Here is a 14,976-nt window from a genome sequence, read left to right on the forward strand (position 1 = left end):
GTTTTTGCTCGGCGTTAGCAACAGTTACCGGTACAGGTTTTAGCTTTCTCCTGAAATGTTCTCTTTTATTTCTTCTTCCTCAGGGTAGTAAAACTCGCTTTCGCTGTGAACACTGTCGTTATCGCTATCCATGCTGTAAAATTAATGCTATTCTCCTAAGAAATGCTGGCAAAAATTTATAAGAATCTTATAAAAGATAAATGTTGACAAAAAATGCTACCATGTTGTTTGTTGTTGTGAACGAGCGAGTCGCCAGAGGTCCGTAACCGGGGTCTGTACCGTAGGATATGGACCCGCTCGCCAGCCAATCAGAGCGCAGGATTTGGACCGCGAAAAAAATAATATACTATAATCCAGTATAGCATGCACTTGTACACCTCCGCTGTGCTCGTAGAAAATGACATCACGCACGATGGAGTCATGGCGGCCTCCTTGACAAAAACAGTCTCGTCTATTTTCATCACTTTAGTGGTTAAGAACAAACTCGACATGGAGCTTTTTTTAATAAAGGACAGGCATAAAGACCGACTTTTGGCTCAATTTGTTTATTTGTAAGATATTTTCTTTAAGTTTCCACCTCGCACTTTGAGCGCACTACACGCACAGTCAAGCTAGCGAACGTCATGGGTAATGTGAATGAGAAGGCAGAGCTTAAAAAGACCCGCCCTCATCATTAAGGTCAATGTGGACAAGTTAATTTTTCAGACGGAAACCCAAAAAAAAAAAAAACCCACTACATGAAAGTTGAATGAATGTGAGCAGGCCTACAAGCTGGAACTGTTGATGCTGCACTTCAGTCAAAAAGGAAAAGTTCATTTCATTTTAATTTATTTGAGAATCTTTTATTTATTGGAGAAATCGTCAGTGGTTTGCATCAGTTCTATTTTTTTTAATTATATTTCCTGTTTTTAGTACGTTTCATTTAAAATGATAAAACTTATAAACTGTTGGTGTTTACAAAAGTTCATAATAAACCACCTGCAATTTCACGTTGTGCATTTTTTCCTCTTACTGTACTGAAAATTAACCGAACCGTGACTTCAAAACCGCGGTACATACCGAACTGATTTTTGTGTACGGTTATGGTGATGATACACGGGGCAACTTTTCGGGCAGTGTTGCCGAGCAATGTTGCTGGCAACGGGCAACTAGGTGAGACACAGGGCAACTTTTCAGGGCAACTAACAATGGGCAACAACAGTTAGCAACGGCAGTTTACAGTTAGCTAAAAAAAAAAAAAACGATGTCTTAATTTTTGCTGTGACCATTTAATCAAGCTGTCTGTTGTTTTTTAGAGCTTTGGTGAGGTAAATTCCTCCATATAGAATATTAAAATAACTTACCGGCCTAAAAACAGATGAGGAGTCTCTCCATCTCTTCACTCCACTGACACTGAGCGGCCGCCATATTTGTTTGAAATTTCTCATCCGAACCTCACCGGAGGTCACATGACTCGATGCTCGCGTTCTGATTGGCTTATCTCAAAAAGTTGCCAGAGATTATCAAAACCATTCAGAAAGAAACAATGTTGCCCAATCTCAATAGAAAAGAGTCAAAACGCAATTGCCCAGCAACATTGCCCAAAAAGTTGCCCCGTGTATCATCACCATTACACCCCGTGTGTGTGTGTGTGTGTGTGTGTGTGTGTGTGTATACCTGGCAGGGCTGTTATAAAGTCTCTCTGTAGCATGGGTTTGAGGTAAGAATTGATGTGGCCATGCTGGTAGTGGCACATTCGTGAGATGAGATGCTCCACAAATTCCACCTGATCAGCCTCTGACCACTGCTCGAACATCTGGATACACATCTCCTTCTCCTTCTCAAAGGTAGCGTGTGACAGACGTTTCTTCGAGCCAGACAGAGTACCATTTCCCAGCTGTACCACACACACACACACACACACACACACACACGGTTCAGCAAAAACAATTCAAGTCTAGAAAATCAATCAGTGTACGCTCATCTTATACCCTGTCCACACTAGGGATTTTGTACCGATATGATACTACTTTCGTACCGCAACACCTGTCCACACTAGCAACTATACCGGTACTGTAGCGGTATAACCGTATCGGTATGAAACCCACAAATGTATGGGTTTTGTACCGGTACAGTAGCGCTTCGCTGTAGTGTGGACAGATGAAGCGGTTCTGTATCGATACAAATATAATGCGCAAAGTCACACACCTCAATCGATGTCTTCGCTGAATAAAATAGTGAAGAACGGAGATTCGTTTGTTTCTCTTCCTTTCTTTTTTCTTTCTTTCTCAACTGCCTCATGCGTTTTATACGATTCGACTGAATAAATGACCACCAGAAATACAGACTGTACACTGATAACAAAAAGCGCACACACGTCGTTTCATCTGCCATATTCTCGGAAGGAAGTTACTCGGTAACCACGGAAACATTTCGTGCACGCGCATTTCAACTACCGTGAAAGAAAACCGCAAACATTTCTCACTAGTGTGGACAGATGCACTAAACTGTACCGGTATACTCTGTATCGATACAGTTATACCACTTTCGTACCGGTATAAGTGTGAACACAGCATTACATTTTCAAAGTGTGACTGGAATGCAAGGTTTTGTGAGAACAATCCTCGTCCAATTTACATCCGAATAGGTGTTTGTGTAGCCGTTACAGAATGATAAAGTTACATCATACCTGCCAACCTTGAAAAAATTTTATGAGTACAATTTTACAATTTCATGAGTACCCCCCCCTCGCGTCAACCTCACCCCAACCCGGCGCGCATGCGCCCCCACAGACCAAAAACACACTTTCAATCCAGTTTTATTGATTGACCTTGGGAACATAGTCCAGTTTTGTAAAACATTCCTATTGACAGACTTTGGGAAACTGTTATTGATGGCTCTTGGGAACGTCCTTCCGTTTTGAAAAGCACAACAAACATTAAATACATGTGCAAATGAAATGAAATTAAACCAGGGCCACTCTTTCAAAATAAATAACACATTAAATTAATACAGTATGTAAAAAAGGCACTTTCAACACAAAACACGGTATGCACAAATTTCCCATGCAATAGGTTTAGACTTTTGCATTTTTTAACATGTTGGAAGTATATTGCATTATACAGTAAAAATATTGCATTATACAGTACACTGCAGTATTTTGGAGTATGCCTTTATGTGCAAACTATTGCATTTACTGCAGTAATACTGTCTAAAAAAGCATTTGATACTGCAGTACCACGCAGGGTTTTTCATAAGAGGGATGACCAATTTTCGACTTCACATCATCTGCAAACATTCTAGGCTACCACTGACAGAAGTTACCGACTGCCCTTAAGATATACAACACGCTACGTTTTGTTGAGCACATCAATAAAGTGGTACTTATCATAGTGATTCAATGAGAGCGCGAGAGGAACTGTAATCAGGTTTCGTTGGTTACCGCATCGAATATGCAACCTCGAGTGACGGCTTCCAAGTTAAATGAAGAACTTGCAAATGCACAAAATAACGGCTAGGAAGCTCGAGTACACGTGAAACACAACCGTTTCTGTTACAAATATAAAAACGACGTCTCTAACCGACGTTTCAATCCCCGACTCGCTCTAGCCACCTGGCTGCACCGCTGCACTCAAGTCAGAGACGCGAAGGAGGAAGGGGAGGGGCTGAAGAGGGCGGAGCCACACGCTCTGGAAGAGGGGCGGGGGGATTGGGCAAAGCGTTCCATTCTGGCTTGGAGTTTTCTCACAGATCAGCGGTATCAACTTCAGCGAGAACTTGACTGAAATGCGAGTTCGACTATATGCGTACTTTTTAATGTGAAAACGTACAGTCGTACAATGAGGTAAAAATTCGTAGCGGCTACGCAAGATGCGGACAGGTTGGCAGGTATGTTACATGTTGACACCTTCCATGTTATGGTTATTCTGTCGAAGGACACAACCGTAACTCGAGGGTTTTTATCTGGATATCCGAGTAATAAAATGATTTAGTGGGTGAGGCCAAGGGCAAGCTTCAGAGAGCTGAAACTATATTATGTGGTCAAAGGTTTATGGACACCTGACCATCACACTCCTGTGCTTGTTCCAGAGTTTCTTCCCTCTTTGCTGTTATAACAACCTCCACTCTTCTGGGAAGTCTGCTTAAAGTGCATATCACGGGTAAATTCAGGAGCAAGATCAATGCAATTCTCCTATTTTATATTAAACTTTGGCCAAATATCTGTCACATTTTGCATTTTGTGCAATGTTTTTTTACCTTGCGCAATAACAGAAAAATTCAGCTGAAATCAAGACATTTGAGGCGAATTCGTCCGCCTCTGAAAAAACTTGCCGTTTGGATTTCCCGCCAAACACCGATTTGCGGGACGCCTCCCTCTGAATCCTACGTCAGCGCTGGTTTGTTTATGAGAAAACGACCGTATTATTTACATCCCCGGTGTTGTCTCCGTCGTCTTCACTACTTGAATCATCATCAAATCCAAACCGATGAAGCCCCAATTCTGACATCTCATTATATTCTTCATCCAAAGGTGAAGTAACGTTGCGCTCAGGCGACAATTCCATACATTTCCATGCAAAATCGCTAGCTGCTAAACTTGGTCTACACAGGCTGTGCACTGAAACCGTGCAAAGCTCGCGCAGCCTGCTGGCGCTTCCGCAGGTGACGTCACGAATCTGGCTCCAGACTCCCTTGGGATTTTTCCAGACGCGTTTTGTTAGTTTATTTTTTTCTGCTGTAGACAGACGGCCTTGTGCAAAATTACCCTTCTGGATGAGTGTGTAAAGGGACATTCTTTCATATAAAAAAAACCCCCCGAAATTAGTTCAGAATATGCCCTTTAACACTAGATTTTGGAGTGTGGCTATGGAGATTGTGATCATCCAGCCACTTTATACACTATCGTTCAAAAGTTTGGGGTCACCCAGACAATTTTGTGTTTTCCATGAAAAGTCACACTCATTTCCCACCATAAGTTGTAAAATGAATCGAAAATATAGTCAAGACGTTTTTCTGGCCATTTTGAGCATTTAATCGACCCCACAAATGTGATGCTCCAGAAACTCAATCTGCTCAAAGGAAGGTCAGTTTTATAGCTTCTCTAAAGAGCTCAACTGTTTTCAGCTGTGCTAACATGATTGTACAAGGGTTTTCTAATCATCCATTAGCCTTCTGAGGCAATGAGCAAACACATTGTACCATTAGAACACTGGAGTGAGAGTTGCTGGAAATGGGCTTCTATACACCTATGGAGATATTGCACCAAAAACCAGACATTTGCAGCTAGAATAGTCGTTTACCACATTAGCAATGTATAGAGTGGATTTCTGATTAGTTTAAAGTGATCGTCATTGAAAAGAACAGTGCTTTTCTTTCAAAAAGAAGGACATTTCCAAGTGACCCCAAACTTTTGAACGGTAGTGTATATCATTCTAGAATTCAGGGTACATTTCACATCTCTGGAGATAAATCTTTGGTTATTTTCCACAAAGTTTTGAACAAAAACGCAAATTATGACTAACTTTCACCAACAGCAATGCTCGATGTACATTTTAGACCCAATTTATCCATAAAACATGAACTAAATGACTCCCCCCACATTATTGGCCGTCTTCGACTCCTGATTCATCCATTCAACTCGAATAAACATGAAGTGATTCAGTCTAACAATCTGTTTTTGGGGGCTTAGGGCCTCTGCATGCTCTTGCGACAAGGCTTTCGCAGATAGCTTTTCGCAGACAGTTTTAATTTATCGTTGAGCGGGGCGTAATAGACGTGCGCGATGTTATTCACCGCCACAACACAAGGGGGCGCAAAGTCACGAAATCGCTAGGAGTAGTTGGTGGGTGTGGTTAGTGGAGTGTTTATCCTCCGGTTACTTATAATGACTAGAACTGGAGTCATATAGATGTACGTACTTCCTCGATCAACCGCTCTTCGTGCTGCTCCATCTTCGCTCGTGTTTTTAAAAATGCCGGTCGTGAAAACAAACCAAACTGGGAAAGTAGGGAAGCGGAAGTGCGTGTACAGCGGATGTAGAGTGGACCAATCAGAGCCCTCTTGTCTGCGACGCTGTCTGCGAGGCTTCTGCGGTGGTCACAATTTTTGGGAGGTGCGCGCAGAGCGTCTGCGAAGGTGGGGGGGCTACACAGACGCCATCTGCGAGGACTGCGTTGTCAGCATAAATTGGCCTTTATTCTATTCACTGTTACAAAATCAACTGCATAGAAAGTCCATTTTCTGTATGACGTGAAATTTCAGTAATAATAATTATTTTTTTTTAATCTGTTATGAAACCACATAAAATCCACAAAGGCTTAATAATCCGCATGACACCTGCACTGAGAGATGTCACTTCCTCTGGCGGGAAACTTCAGAAAGGCAGTGAGGTACGTTATGTTTCTTCTCATTAATTTGAGCAAAATGTTGAGGATACACCGACAGTAGAGTAATTATTCGTCAGATCTGTTATTGGGATGAATCTCTCGCTCAATTTAAAAAATAAATAAAAACACACAATATGATTAAAATCCATTAAATTCTGTTTTGAACACATGCCACGTGGTAACTAGTTTGAGCTTCAGGCTACGTTTACATTAGACCGTATCTGTCTCGTTTTCTTCGCGGATGCACTGTCCGTTTACATTAAACCACCTGGAAAAGCCGGGAAACGGGAATCCGCCAGGGTCCACGTATTCAATCTAGATCGTATCTGGTCCGGTGCTGTGTAAACATTGAGAATACGCGGATACGCTGTGCTGAGCTCTAGCTGGCGTCTCATTGGACAACGTCACTGTGACATCCACCTTCCTGATTCGCTGGCGCTGGTCATGTGACGCGACTGTTGAAAAACGGCGCGGACTTCCGCCTTGTATCACCTTTCATTAAAGAGTATAAAAGTATGAAAATACTGCAAATACTGATGCAAATACTGCTCATTGTGTAGTTATGATTGTCTTTAGGCTTGCCATCCTTCCACTTGCAAGTGGTAAGTGATGTGCGCTGGGATCACACACACAGCGGCTCAGTCCCGAATCACTGCTCGTGCACTTCACTCGCGCGCTCTGTGAGCTGCGCAGGGCCGGAGTGCGCACCCTCCAGAGGGCACTCGCTGTTCAGGGCGGAGTGATTTGGAGCGCAGGATGCCTGCGGAGCCGAGCGTATCCGTGTATTGGTATTGCTGTGTGCACGGCTAACGGTTTTAGTGTAAACGCGAATCGTTTTAAGAACATTAATCTGATGATCTGCTGATTCGACGTAATGTAAACGTAGCCTAAGACACAAAATGGTGGAAAACGTCAACTCCTATCACCAATTCTGTTCATGGATTGCCCAGTTTAACGACAGAGTTGACGACGACTAACAGAGTCAACACTTGAAATGCAGCCACAATTATAGAACAGGCCATATATCTCCTACACACACACGCACGCTATGGGTTCATGAGGTTTGCGTCAAACGTCTTCAAAATTAAACCATTTCGAAAAGATAAAGGAAGAACAATAACAACGAGATGAAACGGTCCCATCCGTTACCTATAATTGTCATACTTCGGAGTGACTCATGAGGTCATTATATTACATTATCGGTAACATACTGCCACATTTCCCCTAATCTGGATCACATTATCAGGGCGTTAACAACATTTTCGACAAGGAAGCCAAAGTTAAGGAAGTTTGATTGAGCAAGTTACTGAAATGTCTTGATCCGTTTTGCCAACTATTCAACAACGAACTTGGTGCAAGAGACAAGACATCGGTGGGGTTTCAGGAAAACAAAACAAACAAAAGGAAAAAAAAAAAAAACATTTAGCCAAGTCCCTTGACAACCAGAACTGTAATATTGAGAACAAGCATTCTTTCTACAACTAATATTTGACAGTGATTGGAGAAGAGAGTGCGCTTGGTTGTGACTACTTCTGATTTTTTTTTTTTTAGCAAACACATTAAACGGCTAAATCGAACTAAACAAAGGCCACAGGAGCCATAAACAAACACCAACCTTAAAAACTGTCGTCTTCTTTGGCGAGAGGTCGTCAGTGAGATTCTGTGACTCCATCACAGACAGGTTCTACAGAAAAAAAGAGGAATGAGAGGATATTACCACGAGACCGAGAGAGAGCGAGCATATTACAAAACCGTGTGCATGTGTTTAAAATGCTGCACCAAAGAGGGAAAATGAAAGAACTGATAAGAGGAAAGCATGATCGGAACGAACGGCGCCATCCAAGCATGTAATTCATGTTGTAAATGCAGATTATGATCGATGCCAGAGGATAAAATAAAAGCAGGAAGCCACATGTCCTGAAGTCTGGATCCTGCTCTGAACGAATAGCTCTGGGCTTTGAGTTAAGATTATACACGAGTCAGCAAGTCATAAATAAATGCATGAAACATTTACACCTATGCAGGTAAATAATGTGAGAATATGATCCGTGCAAAAGTATACTATTATCCTGGTGTACTTGGTGCCTCTTAACGTCATTTAGCAAAGGGTTTAGTGCACTTGTCCTTGAGGAAACACCGAAGTAGGGACGTGCTGATAATCAGGAATACGGTTCACCGTGACATTCAGTGCGGCGAGTCAACCACGCTGCAATCGTCAACATACTCAAGGACGTGTATAAAATATATCAGATGTTATTCTATCCACATTCACTGGATATGACCAATTGCACGCTCTGATTGGCTACTCTACTACAAGGCTATCAGCTCATATAGCGTGAATAGAGAAAAACAAAATGACGGAGCGCGTTGCTGAACCCACCGAGGACGAAATAAAAACTCTTCAAAAACAAAACCCAAAAATCATCATCATCAAGCATTTAAAAGAAAAAGAAATAGCTAAAAGAATACAGTCCGTCCCCCCAATATCTCCTGTTCCACACTCCAGCCCAGTTGGTGGCGGTAATGCACCTTTAAGTTGCATTACCGCCAAAAAAAAGCAACAAAATATGGAATACAAGTATTTGACGGTAAGAAGGTCTCTTATTTTTCACGAATTATTATTACTGCATTTTTCACAAATTGTTACTGTTGTTTTGCCGAATTGTTTACATTCTAAGCGGAAGTTATTTTGTCGGACGTTTTGTATCAAGTTTATCAAATTTGCAAAAAATGCTCCATTTCTCAAAATCCAGTGAATCTCATCATACATGGCTTATAGCCAACTTGGCACTACGCACCTTGTCAGCTCATGTACGACTCGATTTCGTGGAATAACTTAAATTTTTTTTTTTGCGGTCCAAATCCTGCGCTCTGATTGGCTGGCGAGCGGGTCTGTATCCTACGGTACGGACCCCAGTTACGGACCTCTGGCGACTCGCTCATTCACAACAAGAAACATAGTAGAATGTGTGTCGACATTTATTTTCGCATTTCTCAGGAGAATAGCATTAATAGCGATAATGACAGTGTTCACAGCGAAAGCGAGTTTTACTAACCTGAGGAAAAACAACAAATAAAATAAAAACATTTCAGGAGAAAGCTAAAAACCTCTAACTGTTGCTAACGCCGAGCAAAAACATGGCTGAATCCTGAATGACGCCTATTTGTATAAATAGGGGACTACATAGGCGGCAAAATGTAGTTTTTTTCCCTGCCATGGAAGTGCACTTGTATACCGAGGAGGAAGCCATTTGCATTACAGCCGTGAATGAGGATTCAAAATGGCGGCTCGGCTCGGTTTTCCCTTTCGGGCGCTCTCGTTTTCTGTTAGAATTTGGTAAAGAAAAAAATAAATATATTATTTACCAGCTTAAGGTTGGTCCGTATGGTGAAATACCGTGACCTCGGCCTTGAATACTGACCTCAGCCCAGAGGGCCTCGCTCAGTACTTTCAAGACCTCGGTCACGGTATTTCATATGGACCTCCCAGCTGGTAATAATACACACACATACATATCAGAGCATGAACAAAGAGTCTGAAGCGAAGACCAAGGTTCCCTCAGATGGGGTAAACTTAAAAACCTTCAGGGTGTGAGAGGTACCATTCCTCCTCCCCCTAAATAAATAAAGTATACGCCAGCTTGGGCAAGTCTGTACCCATAATGGCCTCAGATTCTTGTTCTTGGCTGACAAGAGTGGAACCTTATGTGATATCCTGTTGTAGCTCATCCACCTCAAAGTTGGATGTGCTGCGTTTTCCGAGATGTTGTTGTTCACCACGGCTGTAAAGAGTGACGATACGAGTCACTACAGACTTCCTGTCAGTGCAGACCACCTCCTGATCCTCATCTCAATCATCAAAACGGTGTTTCAGCCTGCAGCCCCTCCTCACACAGGATGTTTTTTGTTTGTCGCACCATTCTGTCTAAACTCGAGAGACTGTTGTGTGAGACAATGCCAGGAGCTCAGTAATTTCGGAAATACTCAAACTAGCCCATCTGGCAGCAACAACCATACCATGGTTAACGTCACAGATCATATTTGTTGTGAATATTAACTGAAGCTCTTGACCTCTATCTGCATAACAATGGCAGCAGTACTGCGCTGCTGCTCTATGATTGGCTGATTAGATAAGCGCATGAATGTGCAAGCATTTCTAATAAAGTGGACAGCGAATGTAAATCATACACCTCTATCTTCAATACTTTCATTCAAAAGGTATCGCGGTGTCATTTAGCAAAATATTATACACAGAATCATCTCGTTATCTCTAGCCGCTTTATCCTGTTCTACAGGGTCGCAGGCAAGCTGGAGCCTACCCCAGCTGACTACGGGCGAAAGGCGGGGTACACCCTGGACAAGTCGCCAGGTCATCACAGGGCTGACACATATGCCGCTTTTCCACTACAAACGCGGCTGAGTCGGGCTGAGTCGTGCGGTGCTGAGTTGGGCTGAGCCGTGCCGAGTTGGGCTGAGCCGTGCTGTGCTGAGTCGAGCTGAGCGGGGCTGTTGGCGTTGCATTTCGACTACAACCGCGCTGAACCGTGCTGGCTGGAAGTGGGTGGACACATTGGGTGGAGTTAGCGAAAGTGGGTGGACGTCACGTGATGTCGTTAAGCAGCGCAAACAGTGACATCAGTGACCTTTTAAGCGGTAGTCTCACAACCCGGAGAGTAAACAATAAACATGGAGTCGTTAGTGTTGCTGGTCTTGGTGCTGTGGCTTGTTGTCACCGACAACGCCAACAGATACTGGCAAGAGCGTATAGATGAGGCGAGGCGCATAAGGCTTCAGAAATTCTCGTAATTCGTAATTCTTCTCTTTCTGGGTTTGCGGTGTTTACAGATCCCAGCGTACTTGCGGGGCGTGTGTGGGCATGTGAGGACACTCCTCCTCACCAATCAGTGCACAGGGGAGTGTCTGCTCACGCCCCCAGCCTCACTCAGCTCGGTTTGGCTCGCTTCAGCCCCACTCCAAAACGGTGCGAGTTTTAGGGGCTAAGCAGGGCTGAAGCGAGCTGAGTCGTGCTGTTCTTTGGTAGTCGAAACGCGAGCCGTGTCGGGCTGAAGTGAGCTGAAAAAGGGTAGTGGAAAAGGGCCATTAGACACAGACAACCATTCACACCTACGGTCAATTTAGAGTCACCAGTTAACCTAACCTGCATGTCTTTGGACTGTGGGGGAAACCGGAGCACCCGGAGGAAACCCACGCGGACACGGGGAGAACATGCAAACTCCACACAGAAAGGCCCTCGCCGGCCACGGGGCTCGAACCCGGACCTTCTTGCTGTGAGGCGACGGCGCTAACCACTACACCACCGTGCCACCCACATAGAATCATCATTACAATAAATTATGTCATTGGTATCATTAGCTGATTTAAATACCCCCTCCCCCCCCAAAAAAACTGTACAACTACTGTAGTGATGCGTGCACCTTAAAGTATCGTGATATGACATTTTTAGGAAATCAGCCTCCCGTAAATACAATCCACTCGAATTGGTAATAAAAGGCCAGCAAGAATCCTGTGTGATAATCGCGATCAAATGTTATAGCACCCTGTATCTCAATGGAAGATGTTTTAAGCTTGAAGAGGTTTTAACAAACCGTTCAGCCCCCACACCGAGTAGGAGTACAGAGCAGATCATTGTGTACTGTACAGCTCGCAGCCTCTGCGCATGTAACATTATTATAGCTGCCCGCTGAAAAGAGGCACGCAGTCCAAACTCGCCATCTTTAAGCCTGCACACAAGGACACCGTGTACTCGGAAACCCGGCACTTTAAAGGAGAAGTTAACTGCGGAGTACACAGCCACACAAACCTACAGCTTCAATGAGCAAAAGGCAGGTGCATGCTTGAAAAGCCAACAGGCACAACAGTACGCACACAAAAGAAAGAGAGAGGGGAGGAAAAAAAAAAACTAACATGCATGCACACACTTGAACAGAGGGGAGAGCAAATGGACGCCAAGACAGGACTCGGTCTGAGTCAACACACTATTCATTCAAGACAATAATGAGATAAAATAACAGAGTACAAAGTGCTGATGAAAGGGTTTAAAAATGAAGCCCGTATGAATGAATAAATGCGAGTCGGACATTTTGGTTCCTTTAAACTGTTTTTTTTTTATGTCATTACCCCTGCCAAAGTGGTTATGTTTCCTGTCCAGGTTGTTTTGTCTGTCTCAGCAGGATTACACAAAACCAGTGGTTGCGTTAGACTTTTTCATTGTCCGTCATTTTGACGGACAGGATCATAAAAATTCCGTCACTGTCCATTATTATCGGTCACTTTATTTTAACTTTTAAATGACAATGTGTATAGGCTATAAATGCTATACATTTAATAACTTGTGTTTTCATGGACTCAGTTTCATTTAAAAATTAATTCACAGAACAAGCTTGTATTATTTAATCATTTATTTATGATGCAAAAAGATGAACAGAGATTCTGACGTTCGGTCACTTGGCCATCCTTAAAAAAAATCCGTTTCCTGTCCACCGGGTGAGCAAAAAAAATTTTCAGTTGGGAGGGAGGGATTTTTTATTTTTATTATATATGGATGGATAAGAAATCGCAATGCTGTGTTTGCTTTTTCTTTCAGTACTTTATTACAAAAGCAGACACATTTAATAAAATGACAGTTTAATCAACTGAAACTTGTACAAAAACTTTAAGTTAGCATTTTAAATGCTGACTGCAACATTTGCAAAACTTTTACAAAGGTACTTAAAATGTCCGACACACGGACTTTTTGTAGTTCTAAATCGAGCGTTAGGCCTCGTTCGGATGAAATTACACTATTAAAATGATCACTGAATGATTTGTTTTTCTGAATCTTTACTATTTTGTTGTTCGCTAGAATACCATTTTGCGATTTCACACTTAAGCAAATGTTTGAAAACTCCGGATCTCCTTCCTTCATGGTGGCTGACATTTTTTTGTGCCGCACGGCGCATGCGCAGAGCTGATTCGACAGGGCTTTCCACAAGCGCCGGCTGCCGGCCATACAGCCGACTACACAATTAAGTCCAGCCGGCTACTTTAATGACTATTTTTGTAGCCCACAGGCTCTAAATATTAATTTTCGATTTTAATAAAATTAAATGTTTATCTAACGGACTGACAATAATGTCAAACTGAACCGCACTCATTCAAGTTGTGATTCGCGCTGTTTGTACCGATAATAACCACAAATTCCCCGCCGACTTCGTTGATCAGGGGAGAGTAACTCATCCGCGGCCCCGACATGCGGTGTGCGCGCGCACTCGGCGGAGGCAGTACGAGCCTTAAGGCCAGTTTATGCTGACAACCCAGTCCTCACAGATGGCGTCGCAGACAGTGTCTGCGTAGCCCCCCCACCTTCGCAGACGCTCTGCGCGCACCTCCCAAAAATTGTGACCACTGCAGAAGCCTCGCAGACAGCGCCGCAGACAAGAGGGCTCTGATTGGTCCACTCTACATCCGCTGTACACGCACTTCCACTTCCCTACTTTCCCGGTTTGGTTTGTTTTCACGACCGCCATTTTTAAAAACACGAGCAAAGATGGAGCAGCACGAAGAGCGGTTGATCGAGGAAGTGAGGAAGTACGTACATCTATACGACTCCAGTTCTAGTCATTATAAGTAACCGGAGGATAAACACTCCACTAACCACACCCACCAACTACTCCTAGCGACTTCGCGCCCCCTTGCGTTGTGGCGGTGAATAACATCGCGCACGCCTATTACTCCCCGCTCAACGATAAATTACAACTGTCTGCGAAAAGCTATCTGCGAAAGCCTTGTCGCACGAGCATGCAGAGGCCTTTAGTGGAAAGCCCTGGGAATGCGTAAACGTCAAGTTCGAGTTTAGACTTACGAGCCCGAAAAAGATGTCGAAAAACCGGTGTTAAAAAAAAATATTTCACCCGCACAAACGGCACTCACCCGGCTGGTGGACCGGAAACAGAACATTTTTTAATAATGGCCCTTGTGAACCCATTTTCCCTCCGCTAAAAACATTGCGGCTGTTGTGCCTTAACGGGCATATGAACAATGTCATTTTACAACGTAGCAAGACAATTGCAGTTAAAATATGAACAGTCCACTACAACGATTTAAGTGACGATCTAATTTGACCTGTTTGCGTGAGCTCAAACCTTCCTTCTGGCCCGCATGGATTTAAATTGGGAGCTCGCTTGTGCATAATCAAAAGTCGTCAATGGAGACTGCTGCCGAGGCAATCGTCATTAAATTTTGCGTCTTTGCCTCGGACAGACGACTTCTCATTGACGTTTTAATTTTATTCTGAAGGCTGAACCCGCGCTCTGCTGCGACACTGGAGACTGGAATAACCAGCGCCACTTCAGCCAAAGTTCTGAAGTCGGGAAACATTTCTCCCAGGGAAGTGATCAGAAGCCGGCAAGAGCCTCTGAAAGTTGGATTTCCCGACCCTGCTAGTACTCTCTTCATAGGGAGGAAATCCTGCAGCTTGCGGTCTTTCTGCACCAGTGGTGCCGCTGCACCCCGCGGAGCCTGGAACCTGACACGGAAGGTCTTAAATAAAACGAAGTTATGTTTAAATGTTAGTTTGTCTACCCGTGCTCTCATTAAAATGATAGTTTAGCAG

The 14,976-nt window shown here is 43.5% G+C and overlaps 1 protein-coding gene across 4 annotated transcripts in view; it reads right to left on the reverse strand.

Annotated features, from left to right (window-relative positions):
* The window catches only part of fbxw11a (F-box and WD repeat domain containing 11a), a 74,762-nt gene that overhangs the window by 28,600 nt on the left and 31,186 nt on the right, over positions 1-14,976 (reverse strand). For all 4 annotated transcript variants that reach the window (XM_060915182.1, XM_060915181.1, XM_060915180.1 and 1 more), the window contains 2 exons: positions 7,981-8,049; positions 1,657-1,876 (listed from right to left, as the gene is read on the reverse strand). In XM_060915182.1, the coding sequence (XP_060771165.1) occupies positions 1,657-1,876; positions 7,981-8,049 (289 nt within the window). The remainder of the gene's footprint in view (positions 1-1,656; positions 1,877-7,980; positions 8,050-14,976) is intronic.

Source organism: Neoarius graeffei, chromosome 2 (assembly GCF_027579695.1).
Source record: "Neoarius graeffei isolate fNeoGra1 chromosome 2, fNeoGra1.pri, whole genome shotgun sequence".
In the NCBI taxonomy this organism is placed as follows: Eukaryota; Metazoa; Chordata; class Actinopteri; order Siluriformes; family Ariidae; genus Neoarius; species Neoarius graeffei.